This window comes from Exophiala spinifera (genome assembly GCF_000836115.1).
Source record: "Exophiala spinifera strain CBS 89968 unplaced genomic scaffold supercont1.5, whole genome shotgun sequence".
NCBI lineage: Eukaryota > Fungi > Ascomycota > Eurotiomycetes > Chaetothyriales > Herpotrichiellaceae > Exophiala > Exophiala spinifera.
Genome location: NW_015622517.1, coordinates 972,087 through 987,181, shown reverse-complemented (window position 1 = coordinate 987,181; position 15,095 = coordinate 972,087). Strand labels below are relative to the sequence as shown.

Below are 15,095 nucleotides of genomic sequence, written 5' to 3'. Positions count from 1 at the left end.
ATCCATAGTATAAATCATTCATTTAATAACTGAAAGACGTCGCAATAGACGAGAATATAGATAACTTAGTATTATTCTCGCTAAACCCAATCTATAAATAGGCTATAAACTTAGATGACGCTAAAAAATGAAAAAAGGTCTATCTAAAGGAAATTAAGGACCTGAAATCTAAAGGCACCTAAACTTTAGTGTCTAAACAAGACTTTATGAAGGTTCTTAATGAAAAGTGGGTCCTCAAAATTAAAGACCTCTATAAAGAGTCTATTTATAAGGCTAGGTGGGTGACAAAAGAGTTTCAATAAAAGTATAGAGTCGATTTCTTCGAAACTTTTATTAATATAGTTAACCCTATTGCCTAGAGATTACTCCTAGCCCTGGGAGCCGCTCTAGACTGAGAGATTTAATAGTGAGACATCAAAATAGCCTATATTAATGCTAGCCTCAAGGAAAAAGTCTATATAAGCCAACCAACAGGTTTTGAAGACCCCAAAAATCCTGACTATATATATTAACTAAATAAAGCTCTATATAGGCTTAAACAGTTAGGGCGTGAATGGGAAATACACCTTCGAGAACTGCTGAAAAAACAAGGGCTCGAATCACTTAAAATTGATTAATCAATTTACATAGTTAAGAATAAATTATTAATCTTTATATTATATATTAATGACCTAATCGTTTTATACTCAGAACTCAGCAAAATCAAGAATCTCTATAAGAACCTAGCGAAATATATCGACATTAAAGACCTAGGTGAAATCAATAAATTTCTAGGGATAAAAATCATAAGAGATAGAAAAAACAAGACTATATCTTTAAGTTAAGGTCTCTATATCAACAAAATCCTTAAAAGGTTTAGACTCTTTATATCAAGAAAAAAGGGCTGCCCAATTCTATAAGGGTTGAAATTAGAGCTCTTAAAAGGACAAGCAAAGAAAGAAGATATAAAGGCTTATTAATAATAAATTAGAGCCCTTCTATTATGAGCGTAACTCAGGACAAGCGTTTCAATAAGCGCGTAGAGAGTATAGCGTGTATCCTTAAGCGCGCGCCAAGATAGCGTATATAAATATAGTCTAGCGGACTCTTGAGCTTCGCACTTTTCACGCAAGCTACTCGCACGAGGAACTTCTCTTCTTTATACTTAGAGTCTTGTACTAGAGCGTATCTCTAGATAGGAATATCTTAATCTCTTATTATGTTATTACTTTGCCTGTTTCTTGAGGTATTCCTAACACCTTCTATATCTATTAATAAAAACCTAATCAGACCTAGCCTATTCTATAGGTTTATTGGCACGATTTATGTCTAATCCTAGCCCTCAACACTTCAAAACGATAAAAAGGGTCTAGGAATATCTCGCTGAAACTAAAAATCTAGGTCTACTTTATCACTTAAGTCTAAATTATATAGACGATTATATTGATTTAGATTGAGGGGGGGATATAGGCACTAGGAGATTAATAATAGAGTATATATTCCTTTATAGAGGAACCCCTTTATTCTGGAACTTAAAACTCTAAAGAATGATGGCCTTATCATTCTGTGAGGCAGAATATATAGCCCTAAGAGATGCAATTAAAGAACAACAATATCTAAGAGCGCTAATCTCAGAAATAGGTGCCTTAGGCCTCGAAGTCACTAATATTTATAGTGATTTAAACTCAGCTATCGAACTTGCTAGAAACCCTGTCTATCACGCTTAAACTAAGCATATCGATATCATATATCACTATGTTTAAGAATGCACTCAAAAAGGCTTAACCAACCTTAACTAGACCTCAACAGAAACCTAGTTAGCTGACGGCCTAACTAAGGCTATTTCTAGTGAAAAATGGACTCAGTTCATCACTGAAATAGGCCTTCGAAATCTATAGCCTTATTAAGGCTAAAAACAGCTAAAACCTACTCAACTAGGCTCAGCCAAAAACAACAAGTCTAAAAGACTTTTCACTCATTTATGAATCTGTCTAAGGGACATCAATATATTCAACAATATTGATCAACAAAAAGGAAGTTATCTTCTTCTATATCTGGCTTAAAGCCCTATGTTGAGACAAGAGGGTGACTAAATATATTGTATACTTAATCGACTTGGTTATTTTCTATCTACTAAGGAGAGAACGCCCCTTATATACTATAAAGGGGGTAACTAGCTTATAAATCAAGTATCCACCTAGGTGGCAAAGTCTCCACTTAGGTGGCAAATAATAAAAACCTATAGAACTCCTTAGAAACCCTATGTCAAGAGAACCAGGTTATAGTGAGGAATGATGAAGATAATGGCAGGGAATAGCGTGAATTGCCTTGTATATAAGGATAACTATGAATGAGTGTTGTGAGTGAAGCTTGGAGGACTTTATCTCGAGGTGGGTTAAGCCCTCCTTAAATAGCTAATAAGCGACGAAGAAACCAAGCATTATAGGTTATAACCTTTACTCGTGAGTTATAGCCTTCACTCGTGAGTCATAACTTTTACTCGTGAGTTATAGCCTTCACTCATGAGTTATAGCCTTTACTCGTGAGTTATAGCCTTCACTCGTGAGTCATAGCTTTCACTCATGAGTCATGATCTTAACTTAGCTGGCTGAGTGAGGCTGTGGTTAACTAGTTGGTGTCTGGGCGAGGCTGTGGACTTTGATAGTCACGAGGCTTAGTCTCCTGGGTCCCTGGGGTTGGTTCCTTGCCTCGCTAACTATAGTGAGGATTCATATATAGTCAACACCCTGATTTATAATAGACCTAAGTCTATTATTAATCCTCTTTCTGACTCACAGACTAGCCTTATATTTTCATATTCTTCACAGTGTTAAGATTATTTAGAGCTCTTATTAAGCTTGTTCTCGACTCTAGTTAAAGGCTATCTGTTACGAACCAGGCCTTTTATGAGGCCGCAGACCAAGCTGTGACGACAGCCACTCGGTGTTACTACGTCCGGATCACGCGGACTGGAAACCTTGTGTCACGTGATCAAGGGCTCTGTCACGTGGGAGCAGAGGGACGGAGCCTGATGGCGCTGGAGGCTCCCATGGCTCTGCAGGCCCTGCTTGCAGAGCCCACGGAGCCCAGGAGAGCCATGAAGACAGTGACATATATATACACGGTCCTTACATGGACTTACTACGTAGTCAACTTCGTTCACGATCATACCCATACGTTTTGGACTGTGATCACTTCGCTCTAGTACTCGCTCAAGTACTTCGCTCCCAGTGACCTCGCCTCTTATACTTCCCACTTATCAGGAAACGATACGTGCAGTGACACCTCTGGTGGAGCGAAACGTAACACTATCCCTTTAAGCTACTTAAGAAAGAGTGAAACTAGGTGCTTATAGCTATCGAGAGAGACTAGGTTATATTGATAGAGTGGGGCTGAATATAGCATAAAAAACTAGTGTATTAAATAAGTGACTAGATATTTAGTGAAGAAGTGCTTAGAGAACTTAGTCCTTTAGTGGGTTAAAGTCCTCCTTATATAGTTAATGAGTGGCGACTAAAAGAATATTATAGACTGTGATAAAAAGGATTGTTTAGAAATTAAGCAAGGTTAATTTATAAGCAATACATTATAGTCTTAGCTAGTTAACCTCGCTCGTAAAGGGGCTTTAGCCTCGTAAGGGGGCTTTAGCCTTGTGCGAGGGCCTTAGCCTTGTGCGAGGGCCTCAGCCTTGCCTGTGACTAAGCTCAGGTTGTTATCGACTAGTTGACCTGAGGCCTAGAGTTGATTGTTGCCTCGCTAACTATAGTGAGTATTCATAACATACTATATAGGGTAATGGCGTATATGGTATAATGACGCACCAAATCCTACTCCACCACCTTTAACTGTTATTTCCATCAACTATGGATTACAAGCGCACATCAGAAGTAGCGAATCATGAATAGTGACTACAGAACGTTATCTCAGCGTATAAAAACTAAGAGTTTAGCTCGATTCGCGTCGCTGCCAATCATTTTTATGTCTTTGACCAAACTATGTCTTGCTGTCTCGATAGAGGACTATTATACGCTTAAGTTAAAGAAGTCGCTTAAATTCTTTTAAACACGGAGAAAAAGACTCTTATATAATAAGTCTCGCGATATATATATATTAAAAGTCTCATTATATTAGTGTTATTACTAAAAATAGCAAAATTAATTCGATATAAATATATTCGATACACATCGCAAAATTCGTTCTCCACTAAGATCCTCGCACTAATCGGCCACGAATGGCTCTATCGCTTCCTTAATCATTATTCTACTATCTAGAGTATCTATACTTATTAGCTAGAGGCTATATAATATAATAACATATTATATAATAAAGTAAAGGCCTGATTTAACGCGGTCACTGTGAAATTTTAAGAGCGCGTCTATCATAATTTCAATATCTAGAACATAAATAAGTCTGGTTTTGGGGTTAGTAATAGTTAAACTATAAAGGTCTTAGTCTCTATTAATTGTGCATAATAGCATAAAACTATAGTAGGCAAGCAAGAGTGAGTAATTATTATTAAATATATTAATATAGCGAGAGAAGCTCTCTTATTAATAATTATCTTTAAGGATTAAAACCTTAATTTAGGGTGGCTATTATCTTAAATATTAAAGGACTAGTATTTTGTAGTTAATAAGAATAGCTAGATATTAAATGTTCTCGGTTTATAATGATTAATAAAGGTGTTTAAGCCTTAAATATATAAAAAAGCGGCTGATTAGCCATGATTATTAATCGCTAATAGCTATGGAAGTTATATTAGGGCTAATTTTATTGTTCACTGTATAGAGAATGATATTAACTTATTAATTATATCTCCTTATTGCTTTTATCTTCTTTAATCGCTTAATATAAGAATATTTATAGCCTTTAAGCGCGCCCACTTAAACAAGACTAACATGACTTCTTGACTCAGTATATAATATATTTTATGTTCAAAATAAATAGAAATATTTATTTGAGCGCGCGTAAAGACTATTAAGTTAGATAATATTCTTAAAGAATAAAGAGATATAGATTTAGTGCTAAATAACTTGAAGAAGGTCTTAAAGTATCTCTCGCAAAACCTGACCTAACGCGCTCTTGTTTTAATTACGCCGCTAGAAGAGCGTAATCTTAACTTCTCCTTGCTTTATAGCTCTTCTCTAGATAGCATCGAACTTTGAGAGTCTAACATTTTATTGGATTCTGTGCTAGTGTAGACACTAGAGCTATTATTGCCTGTCAAGCGATATATAGCTCGAGTGACTTAAATAACTAAAACGCTCGCTGCAGAAAACACTCTTCTTCGATGATAGAATCAAGAGCAAGAGAAGTTACTTAAGGCCTGAAAGAGTTATAAGCGAGGCAAAAGAGTCAGGTTAGAAGGCGAATTTATGTATTTAACAGAGAAAGTGTTAGAGATCGTGTGAGAGGAGAAGGCGAGGCGCCCGACTAAATAGCCACGCTGACAACCATATCGATGAGTGGTCATCAAAAGCGAGTCTGAGGATGAAGATGAGATCTCAGACTACTTATCTAGCTCGTTTGGAGATGGGATATCTGTCGTGGTGCCTCGTTGGAGACTTTTATAGGTGCTGGAGTAGGATTTGGTGCGTCATTATACCATATGCGCCATTACCCCATACAGTACGTTATATAGTCAACACCTAATACTATTAAAGTTACTCTCTTGTATAGCTTTAATAGCTAATTGAAGCCTTCCTTCTTGTTGTAATTGAATAGAACTCATGGTAGTGGAGATAATTGACAGCAATATGGGATCGGTGGGTTATGGTGAGTCTCTGACTCACTAGCCCGTGAATTACGTTAGTGAGACATAAGGTATTTGCTTTGTTTAGAAGGTTCAGACCTTAGTTTAGTTAATCGTCTTTGCGTCAACATATTCCATATCGATTTGTGTACCACCCGGAAGAGTTCGGTTTGTCGGTTCTGAAAATTTACGATCTCTCTTCGTTCAATCAAATTAATAGAGTCTTTCAGGTTACTTGGAATCTATGTATCTCTCCATGAATATCGGATTTCAAGCATGAAGTACTGAACATGGAGTACTGCTTCTTCTCCAGCAGGCACATGGCAGAGGACAGTGGGCTGTAAATGGACAGCATTTAGGTCCAGCTGAGACTCCGGTCCCTGATTCACGCACCCCTAATGCGCAATGTGCCGCTCTAGGCATCATTTGTATTGCCGACCCTCAACCGTCGCAAAGCCCAGCGAATGAGGTGGGCCTTGTTAGCTGTCCTTCCAACTCCGATACTGATCGGATACCCCACAAAAGGACTCATTTCATGCCCCCGAGCTCGGTTACTCTGTATCCGTGTACCGTGTGACGTGTACTAGTTTTCCCCAGTACAAGTAATTAGGGCTCGTGTGCGCGGATACGGGGTCTGGATTGCGGAGAGGTACTAAGTCGGCGAACCCCAAACAACGTCGCTTGGCATGTATCGGGCTCACCAAAGCCAGCTCGACAAATTCAAACATCTATGGGTATATCTTCATGGATCCAGACCTCTCACCTTTGCAGCCATTACCTCACTTCTTGACGCCCTCCTTCGCTGTCCATTATAGGAGCACTGACCTACCTTTGTCACTGTCGTGACCATGACTGAGCTAGAGAAACAACACGACGAAGGCATGACTTCAGCAGAAGTGCATGTCGAGCGACTACAAACAACAGAGCCCCAGAACAACACCTCGACATTGAGCTTGTTCCTGGCTGTCATCGTAAGATGATCTCTCCTTGTTGTCGGCCCTTGCTGATTGCTCGGCTGATAGTCTGTTGCTTGTGGTTTTGTCGGCCCTATCTTGGTTGTCGCATTGCAATCCAGCGTGATTGAACAGATTGTCACTGATCTCGGGGATACGAAAGACCTGGCATGGCCACTGAGTGCATTCTCCGTTGCCGGCGCAGTAGCATTCTCCATCGCTGGCAATCTCAGTGATATCTTTGGCCGCCGTGTGGTCATCCTTACCGGGAATACCATGATGATCGTTGGAGGAGTACGTACCATTAAGAGAGTCCCGACACGGAATGTCTCGACTAACAGGTTTAGATCATTGGGGCCGATGCCCATTCGGTGATGAGACTTGTTGTGAGCGACTCTATTGTGGGTGCCTCCGCGGGCCTCATCTTCGTTGGATATGCTAGTATCTCTGAACTACTTCCAAAGAAATGGAGGTGTGTTAGACTCACTGCGACGTTGGCATGATTGGATCGGACTGTTGACTGATGATCCATCTGTATAGGGGTGCTGGCATTGGTCTGACTGAATTCCTCATTACTGCCCCTTGGGCTCTGGCTGCGACACTGATCGCCACGGCAATGTATTCTCACACAGCGCTCCGCTGGCGATGGTTTTATATCATTGGATGCATCTATGCCACTGTCAGCTTGCTTGGCACAGCAGTCTTCTACTTTCCACCTTCACACCCCAGGGGAGACTATGACAAAACTCGCTGGCAGGAGTTCATGGAGATCGATTTCGTCGGCTGTATCCTTTTCGGCGGAGGTATGGTCTCAATGTTGGTTGGCCTCACTTGGGCAGGGACACAACACCCGTGGCACTCTGCGGCAGTCATCGCTCCCCTGGTCGTGGGTTTTAGTTCCATTGTTAGCGCACTTGTCTATGACGCTTTCATACCAAAAACACCACTCTTCGCCCCTCAGCTTATTCGAGAAATTCGGAAGTTCGTGCTGTGCTTAGTGGTCGCGTTTGTGGCAGGATTCATCTACTATTCAATGTCAGCTCTGCTTCCCCAGGCCACATTATGGATCTTCACAAGCGACTCGACAAAGATCGGTGTCACTCAGATTCCGAATGGTGTCGGCCAGCTCATCTTTGGTTCTCTAGCCTCGGCGGCGATAGGTCCCATTGGCCACCTCAGGATACAGTTCGTCTTCTGGACAACAATCATGGTCGTCGCTGTCGCCTGCCTAGCAGCAACTATTCCTCACCACAAAGGAGCATTCATGGCATTGCAAGCTTTCGCCGTCGGCCCCTTCCCGACGATCTCAGCATTGAGCATAGTAATATCCAGTTTGAATGTGCCTCTGCCTTATCTAGGTCTCGCTGTCGGCATGATCGGCACTCTACGCAGCGCAGGCGGCAGCTTTGGCAACTCTATCCTACAGACTGTTCTACGTTCGGTGGTGGACGACAAACTTGCACCGTCTATCATTAATGCCGCTGTGAAGCTTGGATTCAACCCTGAAAATGCCGGTGAGCTGATCGGAGCTACGGTGCAGAACGCACTCGGTGTCCCATTCGCTTTTTCAAAAGTCCCTGGAATTACTCCAGAGATAGAGCATGCCGCTGCGGAAGCACTGAAACGCGCATATGCGTACGCGTTCCAACGAGTCTTCTACACCATTATTCCTTTCGGGGTCATTGCAATCATTTGTGCTATGCTAGTGCATGATCCCTCGCAACATTTGACCAACCACACCGATGTTCGTTTGGAGAAGGAGGGTTTTCTGGGCCACGGGAAGAAAGACCAGGTTGATCAGCCCGACCAGAGCAAGCGGGTCGATAATGATAGCACCGAAGTTGTTTAGGGAAAGAAAGCAATAGTACTTGACAAGGTAACTAGGCATGATAAAGATACTGATATGGAATGACTGGAAATCTGGGCCAAATTGTGGTGACGATGAGATGCTGACCTAGTTAAATACCCTCGGTTCTCCTTCAATCTGTCTATTTCATTCTCTGATCTTTTCGCTCGCCGTTTCAAGCGAGACTGCTTGTAGTATTTCTTGGATAAAGCCTAGTTCCAATTCATCAAACAAGGATCGTAGAGCAGGGTCTCGATTTTACTACCTTACATACATCCCCAGCCATGAAAGGCGTTTCCAACCCAACGTTGTAGATCAAGCTTTAAGAGTGATGGAAACCCCTTGCGAGATTGGCTTTTAAGGTCTTAACTTGCCCAAAGTCTCGGTAATGATATTCAAGAGGATCGGCTAAGAAAGTACGGATCCTCGGTATATTTAGGAAAGTTATCAGACGTTCATTCAAACCATAGTCTATTCTCCAGGTTTAACGACTACTCGAGGATCTATAGGTTCAAAGGTCTTCTCCTTTGGATCTCCAGCAGGTTTCCCAAAAACCAGCTGTGCATTCAATTTCCACGTGCTGGGAATGTCGAACGCCTTCATGATCTGTGGAACCACCTCTAGCTCGCTGTTGTAGTGCTGGAGATTTGCACCGAGCCCTGCTGCTTCCAATGCCGTCCAGACTAATCATAGTGATTAGTGATCGGATCGCTTGCCAATTGCCCAACAAGCGAGGACCGTTGACTTACCGACGAATTGGTGCATGCCCGATGAATGGTCGGACCCTAGAAGAGAAGTGCTTGTTAGATTGGAGCCTAAGCCTATCGTATGGCCAGCCTTACACTGTGGAAGAGTAGAAGCGATGAAGGGAAACTTCGATAACAAGGCATCCAACGGAGCCTGGTCTTCAAACCACATGATCTTGAAAGAGACGCGTCAGTGATAGTATCGATTAGGTGTTTCTCTTGCAGCCTCAAGGGACTGGGATCCGCTACTTACTGTTCCGTAGCTATTCTTGAACTGGCTCAATTTGTTCGAAACGTATGCCCTGTTGTATTCGTTGAGGTCCTGCGAAGCCATATGCTGATCTACAATGTCCCATAGTTTCTGGTGTTGAGAGCCAAAGAGCACCATGGCCCGAGCACTTTGTACGTTCCATGCGCTGGGGCACCACTGAATTGCGAATTTGACAAGGTCTTCGATCTCAGAATCTGGAATCGGTGAGTCCGCATTCAAATCGTAGATGCTTCGGCGCCCTTGCACAAGGCTGAGGAAGGTGGAAAGAGATTGAGGTTTATCCATTTCGAATGTCGAGATTGCCTTGATTTTGGTAAACCTTTGGAAAGTTTTCAGAAGCTACAGCACAAGAAATCCGAAGGACACAAGTAAGGCTGCCAAAGAGGACTAGAACGATAATGTGTTGCTTTTAAGTCGAATCGCAAACCATAGATCTAGGCAAGATTGGCATTTACAAATCAGGCTCGGAAGCTGTTCTGCATGTGACATGCCGATCATGCCTCCTGACATTGTCTGGTCTCGGCCGATAGAGCTATGCTGTGCCAAACGAGTCGTGGTTAATTCACGGATACTTTACCAGAGCATTATGCAGTACATGCTCCTGGAATCCGACATTTCGGTCGGCCGAATGAGAGAGACATGGAAAGTTCAGTGGTGTCCCCATGTGGTCGGAGTTCCCCACATTTAGTCTCAAGGCGGTGGGGGAAGCCGATGTTTTGTACCAGGTTCTATGACTTCCGAGAGGGTCTTGTGACGATGGTCGGTGGTAGTAGCAGGCTCTACACGTTACAGAGTTGAATCCTAGTCACAGAATATACTCTGGCTTGTCGGGTCCGTCGACCGGCATTTGCAAAACACCATGGACCACTCCCCGCGGGGCAAGGTGCAATCTCTATCCCATATTTGCCGAAGCGCATTGTCACTTTGAATTGCTTTCTTCGTTCTCGCTGGACAAGCACTACTCTTGACTTCAGGCTTTGGTATTCTGCACACAAACCGTCTCCAAGGAGAGCCCAGGGACGAGTATTCAAGATGGCCACTATCAACAACTTGGATGGTATCAAGGTGGCTTACCGGCCGATGAACAAGGAGATTCCCAATTTGTGGATCAAGCATGGTTATGAGAAAATAACTCTTCCCAAGGGATGGGTCAAAGACGAAGGCAGGCGACCATTACCCGTGGACATGATTTTCGAGAAAGACTGCGCCATAACGCTACGAGATGGAGTCACAATCTACACGGACGTTTTCCGACCTGTTGATGCAGACAAAAACCCAGTCCCTGCTATTCTCTGCTGGAGCATCTACGGAAAATCTGGTGTCGGTACGTGCACATCAAACCACGAGTCCACGACACCTCAAACCTTCTTGCAGGACCCAAATGGTTGACCTGAGGCTCGTATAGGCAAGCACAGTCTTGACAATCTAAAGTATCGGATGGGCGTTCCTCGCAACAAGACGAGCGGCCTGGAAAAGTTCGAGGCTCCGGATCCAGCAGAATGGATTCCTCGTGGTTACGCACTGGTCTATCCTGATGCTCGTGGAACTTTCATGAGCGAAGGTGACATGGCTGCTTACGGCACTCAGGAGGGTCGTGATGGCTACGACACGGTCGAATGGATTGGAACCCAGAAGTGGTGCAATGGCGCAGTAGGCATGGCTGGAAATTCTTGGCTTGGCTCGACACAGTGGTATGTGACGGATTTCGCACCCTTTCAGGGTCCATAATAGAAACATCATGCCCCAGAGTTCTTTTCTGGCTATTGACTCATTTCTATCAGGTTTATCGGTGCCGAGAAACCACCGCACTTGAAGGCCTTGGCCCCTTGGGAAGGACTTGGGGATTTCTACCGCGAATCACTCTGCCGTGGTGGAATACCGGATTATTCATTCTGGCATCACCTCTTGGAGGTTTTTGTGCCTGGTACGTTTCTTCCGGGAAAAATTTGTTGCCATCTCAGTTACTGACATCTCCCCTTATCTACAGGACAAAATAGGCGCGAAGACATTGAGACAATGGTTGATACATATTCGACGTGGAACGCGTACTGGGAGGACAAAAAGCCCCAATTAGCCAACATTGACGTCCCAATGTATGCCCTGGTCAGCTACTCCACAGGGCTACATACCGAGGGCAGTATCAGGGGGTTCTTCATGTCTTCCTCGAAAAAGAAATGGTTAGACTCTCCCAGCTCGTACAGTGTTACAAGTACCTGACAAATTGACATTCTTTCCTACAGGCTCCGAATCCACCATACACAAGAATGGCACGACATCTATCAACCCCAGAACACTGACGAGCTCCAAAAGTTCTTTGACCGTTACCTCAAGAACGAGAATAACGGATGGGAACAGACTCCATGCATGAGACTGTCGATGCTCGGGTACAATCGACCTAGCGTTGTCAACCGGGTGATCTCAAAGTACCCTCCCGAGAACTTCTCATACCAAACGCTGTTTCTGGACGGAACGACACGCCGCCTCCAATACGAACAACCCAGCACTCAGCAAGTGACAGTCAGTTACGACAGCGACGTTGCGTGGGCAATGCCACCGAAATCGTCTCTGGGTTTCACTTACACCTTTGACAAATACACCGAGCTTTGCGGCTGGTCCAAAGCCGAACTGTACATGTCGACGCCTACCCAGAATGATATGGACGTGTACATTGTGATCCGCAAGCTCGACAAGGACAACCACGAGTTACAGCATTTTAACATCCCATTTGAAGACTTGCCCGAGGGAACAACCGAGGAAGAAATCCCAATGGAGAACATCTACAGATACATCGGCCCCAACGGTCGCCTGCGTGCGTCGCATCGAGACGTGCAGACGGAGCCAGGGTACCCCGAAGAGAAGAGGCAACTTTTGAGCGATGCCTACGTTTGGCATCCACATGATAAAGAAGAGAAGATCAACCCAGGAGAGATTGTGAAGTTGGAAATCTCACTTTGGCCTGGCGGCATGGTCTTTGACGAGGGCGAATCCATGCGTTTCGACGTTATGGGTCATCATCCTATCATTCCCGAGTACGAAGGTCTTGACAAGTCATTCCGCAACCTCAACGTTGGAAAGCACGAGCTCCATACCGGCATAAAGTACCCTTCAAAACTGTACTTGGCTCTTTCGAACTGATGTGGCCGCTCGGTAGCGAAATAATTAGCTAGCCCCGAACTAAAAACCGTTGTAAAGGGTGAAACCAGTCCGATTCCCAAGAGTTATCACAGCATCCCACTAGCAAATATCACTGACCTTGCTCGATTCCCGTACCAAAATTTATGAATGTAGCAAGTCCATCAAGCCATCCTAGGCCGTCGACCTTGTAGGAGATGTCCAATCAGCGTAACAAGAGAAGTGCGTATCTCGGGCCAGCCCGTCCTGGTCTTCAAAACCCTTCTTAATTCCTGCAGTGTCCGAAGGGGACTGGTACGGCCGTCTAGGATACCGATCCCTGGGATGTGAATGTATGTACTTCGGGCCTCGTCCATCCATCGCGTCCTTGCATCTTGGCCGACAGGTTTATCTAGTCGCAAGATCTGCGAGTGCTGCGGATCTTTGGCCTCATTCTCAACCAGTTGGTCGTACGCCCAAATGTACAAAGCTGCCGCCAGCATCGAAAGGGCATCATAATGGCCAAAGTGGGTCTTGGCTCGGAGAGCACTGAAGATGACAACAGCGTGGCGTAGGCATGTTCGAGCAACCACCGCATCGTTCTTCATCCACGAGCTCAATGTGGCACGCGCAACCTGGATCTGCTCTTCGTTCGCCTGCCAACCGGACATGGCGTGGACCGTGGTCAGCGAAACTCGCCTGAGCAGTGCTAGCAGCGGGAAAATAACGTCGGGTGTGGCCGAAAGTTCCAGCTCAAAAGACTCCGGGGAGGATTGAGGGTAGAGACTGTGTAGCCTTGAGTCAACACAACCCCGGACAAGCCTGTGTATGAATCCAATATCGCCCAGAGTCCCGTGAGACGGTTGAGTTTCTTGCTGTTGCCGGGCCTGAGATCCACTAACAAACGGCAGCGTATTTCTCAGTGGCCATTTCAACAGCCTTTCTAGCGTGAGCTTTTCCTCCACACTCGCAAAAATGTATTGGAGCTTTCGACAAAAGGCGTCTCCAGCCAAGGCTTCCTCTTTTCCTAATCCAAGCTGGAGTTGGCGTGTCGGTGTCTCCCTGCACGATGGTAATTGGCGTGCCCAATCGCTTGCGCTGCGACAATTCCACAAGTTTGTGGTTGAAGGCGTGCTATTTGTCAGCTCTGAGAGGTCCATGGACGGTCGCAATTGTAAAAACATGTATTGCAGACTTTCGAAATGGTAGACGGAATGGGCAAGCCGGATGCGAGACTCGGCAGCCAGCCAACGATGCCACTGTTCTTCCAAGGGCTCAGACGTATTCGAGGAAAGGTTTGGCAGAGAACTATCCCCCGGAACAGAGCCCCAAGCTCGACATAGCGTCGCCAAAGTGTACTTGTGGTACTGCTGCAATGCTAGTCCTTTCTTTCCCCCATTTCCGAAGAGACAAATATCTCGCAGCAACACAGTCTGCGTCCACGTCAAGTCGTCTGGGGGCGGAATGGAAGGCAGCTCCGACTTGATAGCCCTGTGCATCAGTTCCTGAAGCGCCAGTGTAATCTTAGTTGATTGTTCCAAGACAGAGAATTGTGATCCCAAAGCAGCTACAACGAGCAAAAGTATCCACGATACTTGGTCGCTTTCCAGAATTGACGGGTGCAGGAAGTCCAGCTCTGGTGCAAAATGTTCAAAGTAAAGCTCTAGAAAAGTGTGAAAGACGGCCTGGCTAACAAAATTGGGGGCCAGGGAATGCTGCTGGTAGTAGTAGTGCATGATCTTCTCAAATGGCGGTGCTGGAAAACGGTGGATATATCCAAAGACGTCTGAAGCAGCCATATGCTCATCTTCAGGAGTAAGTATGGGGATGGATATATCGTCCGCACCAGGCTCCGGCATTTGGCTACGGCTCTGGCACATGTTGACCTTGTTCACCTCGATAGGAGCCCCTACGCTTGTGGTGATTGAGGGTGGCAACATTTCTCCCTCAGAATCACCTTGAGTTGTAGAATTCCAGAGCAACTCGCTGGAACCTGCGCTGACGTCGAAGACCCCTTGCTGAGAACTAGACGGACTATCGTACTGGGTGTCCATCGTCCACATGAAAGAATTCGTGGGAAACATAGTGTTGAGATCCCAGAGAAGGCCGTATGACGAAGTTTCTGTCAAGTCTTGTTCGGGAAGCGGCAGCGAGAATGGGACGTCGTTCGCGACGGCTGCAGTAGGATCCATTGAAGCATATGTCTCTTCGCTGAAAGTAACATCGTGCAGCGGAAGAACTAGGTCGATCTGAACTTCGGTGTTGGGGTTTTCGCTCGCTCTAGGCGTGATGATCTCAATGGGAACGTTTGGCTGGATATTTGAGGCATTCCCAAGAGGGTTTACGAATTCGTCCTTCTCGAACATGGATGCGTGGTCCGACTCAAGCCGGGCCTTGGACAACGAAGAGTTTTGATAGTGGCAAGACGATTTTGTCC

At 44.8% G+C, this 15,095-nt stretch overlaps 4 protein-coding genes across 4 annotated transcripts; 2 read left to right on the top strand and 2 right to left on the bottom strand.

Moving 5' to 3' along the window:
• Positions 1–6,579: 6,579 nt before the first annotated feature.
• On the top strand, positions 6,580–8,533 carry PV08_06940 (uncharacterized protein; the record flags this gene model as incomplete). The annotated part of the gene is made up of 4 exons (XM_016381273.1): positions 6,580–6,702; positions 6,754–6,978; positions 7,032–7,156; positions 7,225–8,533. 4 exons carry the CDS (start codon positions 6,580–6,582, stop codon positions 8,531–8,533), a joined length of 1,782 nt encoding a protein of 593 aa, XP_016234375.1.
• A 468-nt stretch (positions 8,534–9,001) lies between these two features.
• Positions 9,002–9,832, bottom strand: PV08_06939 (uncharacterized protein; the record flags this gene model as incomplete). The annotated part of the gene is made up of 4 exons (XM_016381272.1): positions 9,002–9,213; positions 9,280–9,315; positions 9,373–9,451; positions 9,530–9,832. The coding sequence occupies 4 exons, from the start codon at positions 9,830–9,832 to the stop codon at positions 9,002–9,004; spliced, it is 630 nt and encodes a 209-aa protein (XP_016234374.1).
• Positions 9,833–10,579: 747 nt separating this feature from the next.
• On the top strand, positions 10,580–12,682 carry PV08_06938 (uncharacterized protein; the record flags this gene model as incomplete). Its single annotated transcript, XM_016381271.1, has 5 exons — positions 10,580–10,871; positions 10,953–11,238; positions 11,329–11,471; positions 11,535–11,724; positions 11,788–12,682. 5 exons carry the CDS (start codon positions 10,580–10,582, stop codon positions 12,680–12,682), a joined length of 1,806 nt encoding a protein of 601 aa, XP_016234373.1.
• A 161-nt stretch (positions 12,683–12,843) lies between these two features.
• PV08_06937 (uncharacterized protein) lies at positions 12,844–15,024 on the bottom strand (the record flags this gene model as incomplete). The annotated part of the gene is made up of 1 exon (XM_016381270.1): positions 12,844–15,024. The coding sequence occupies one exon, from the start codon at positions 15,022–15,024 to the stop codon at positions 12,844–12,846; it is 2,181 nt and encodes a 726-aa protein (XP_016234372.1).
• Positions 15,025–15,095: the final 71 nt, after the last annotated feature.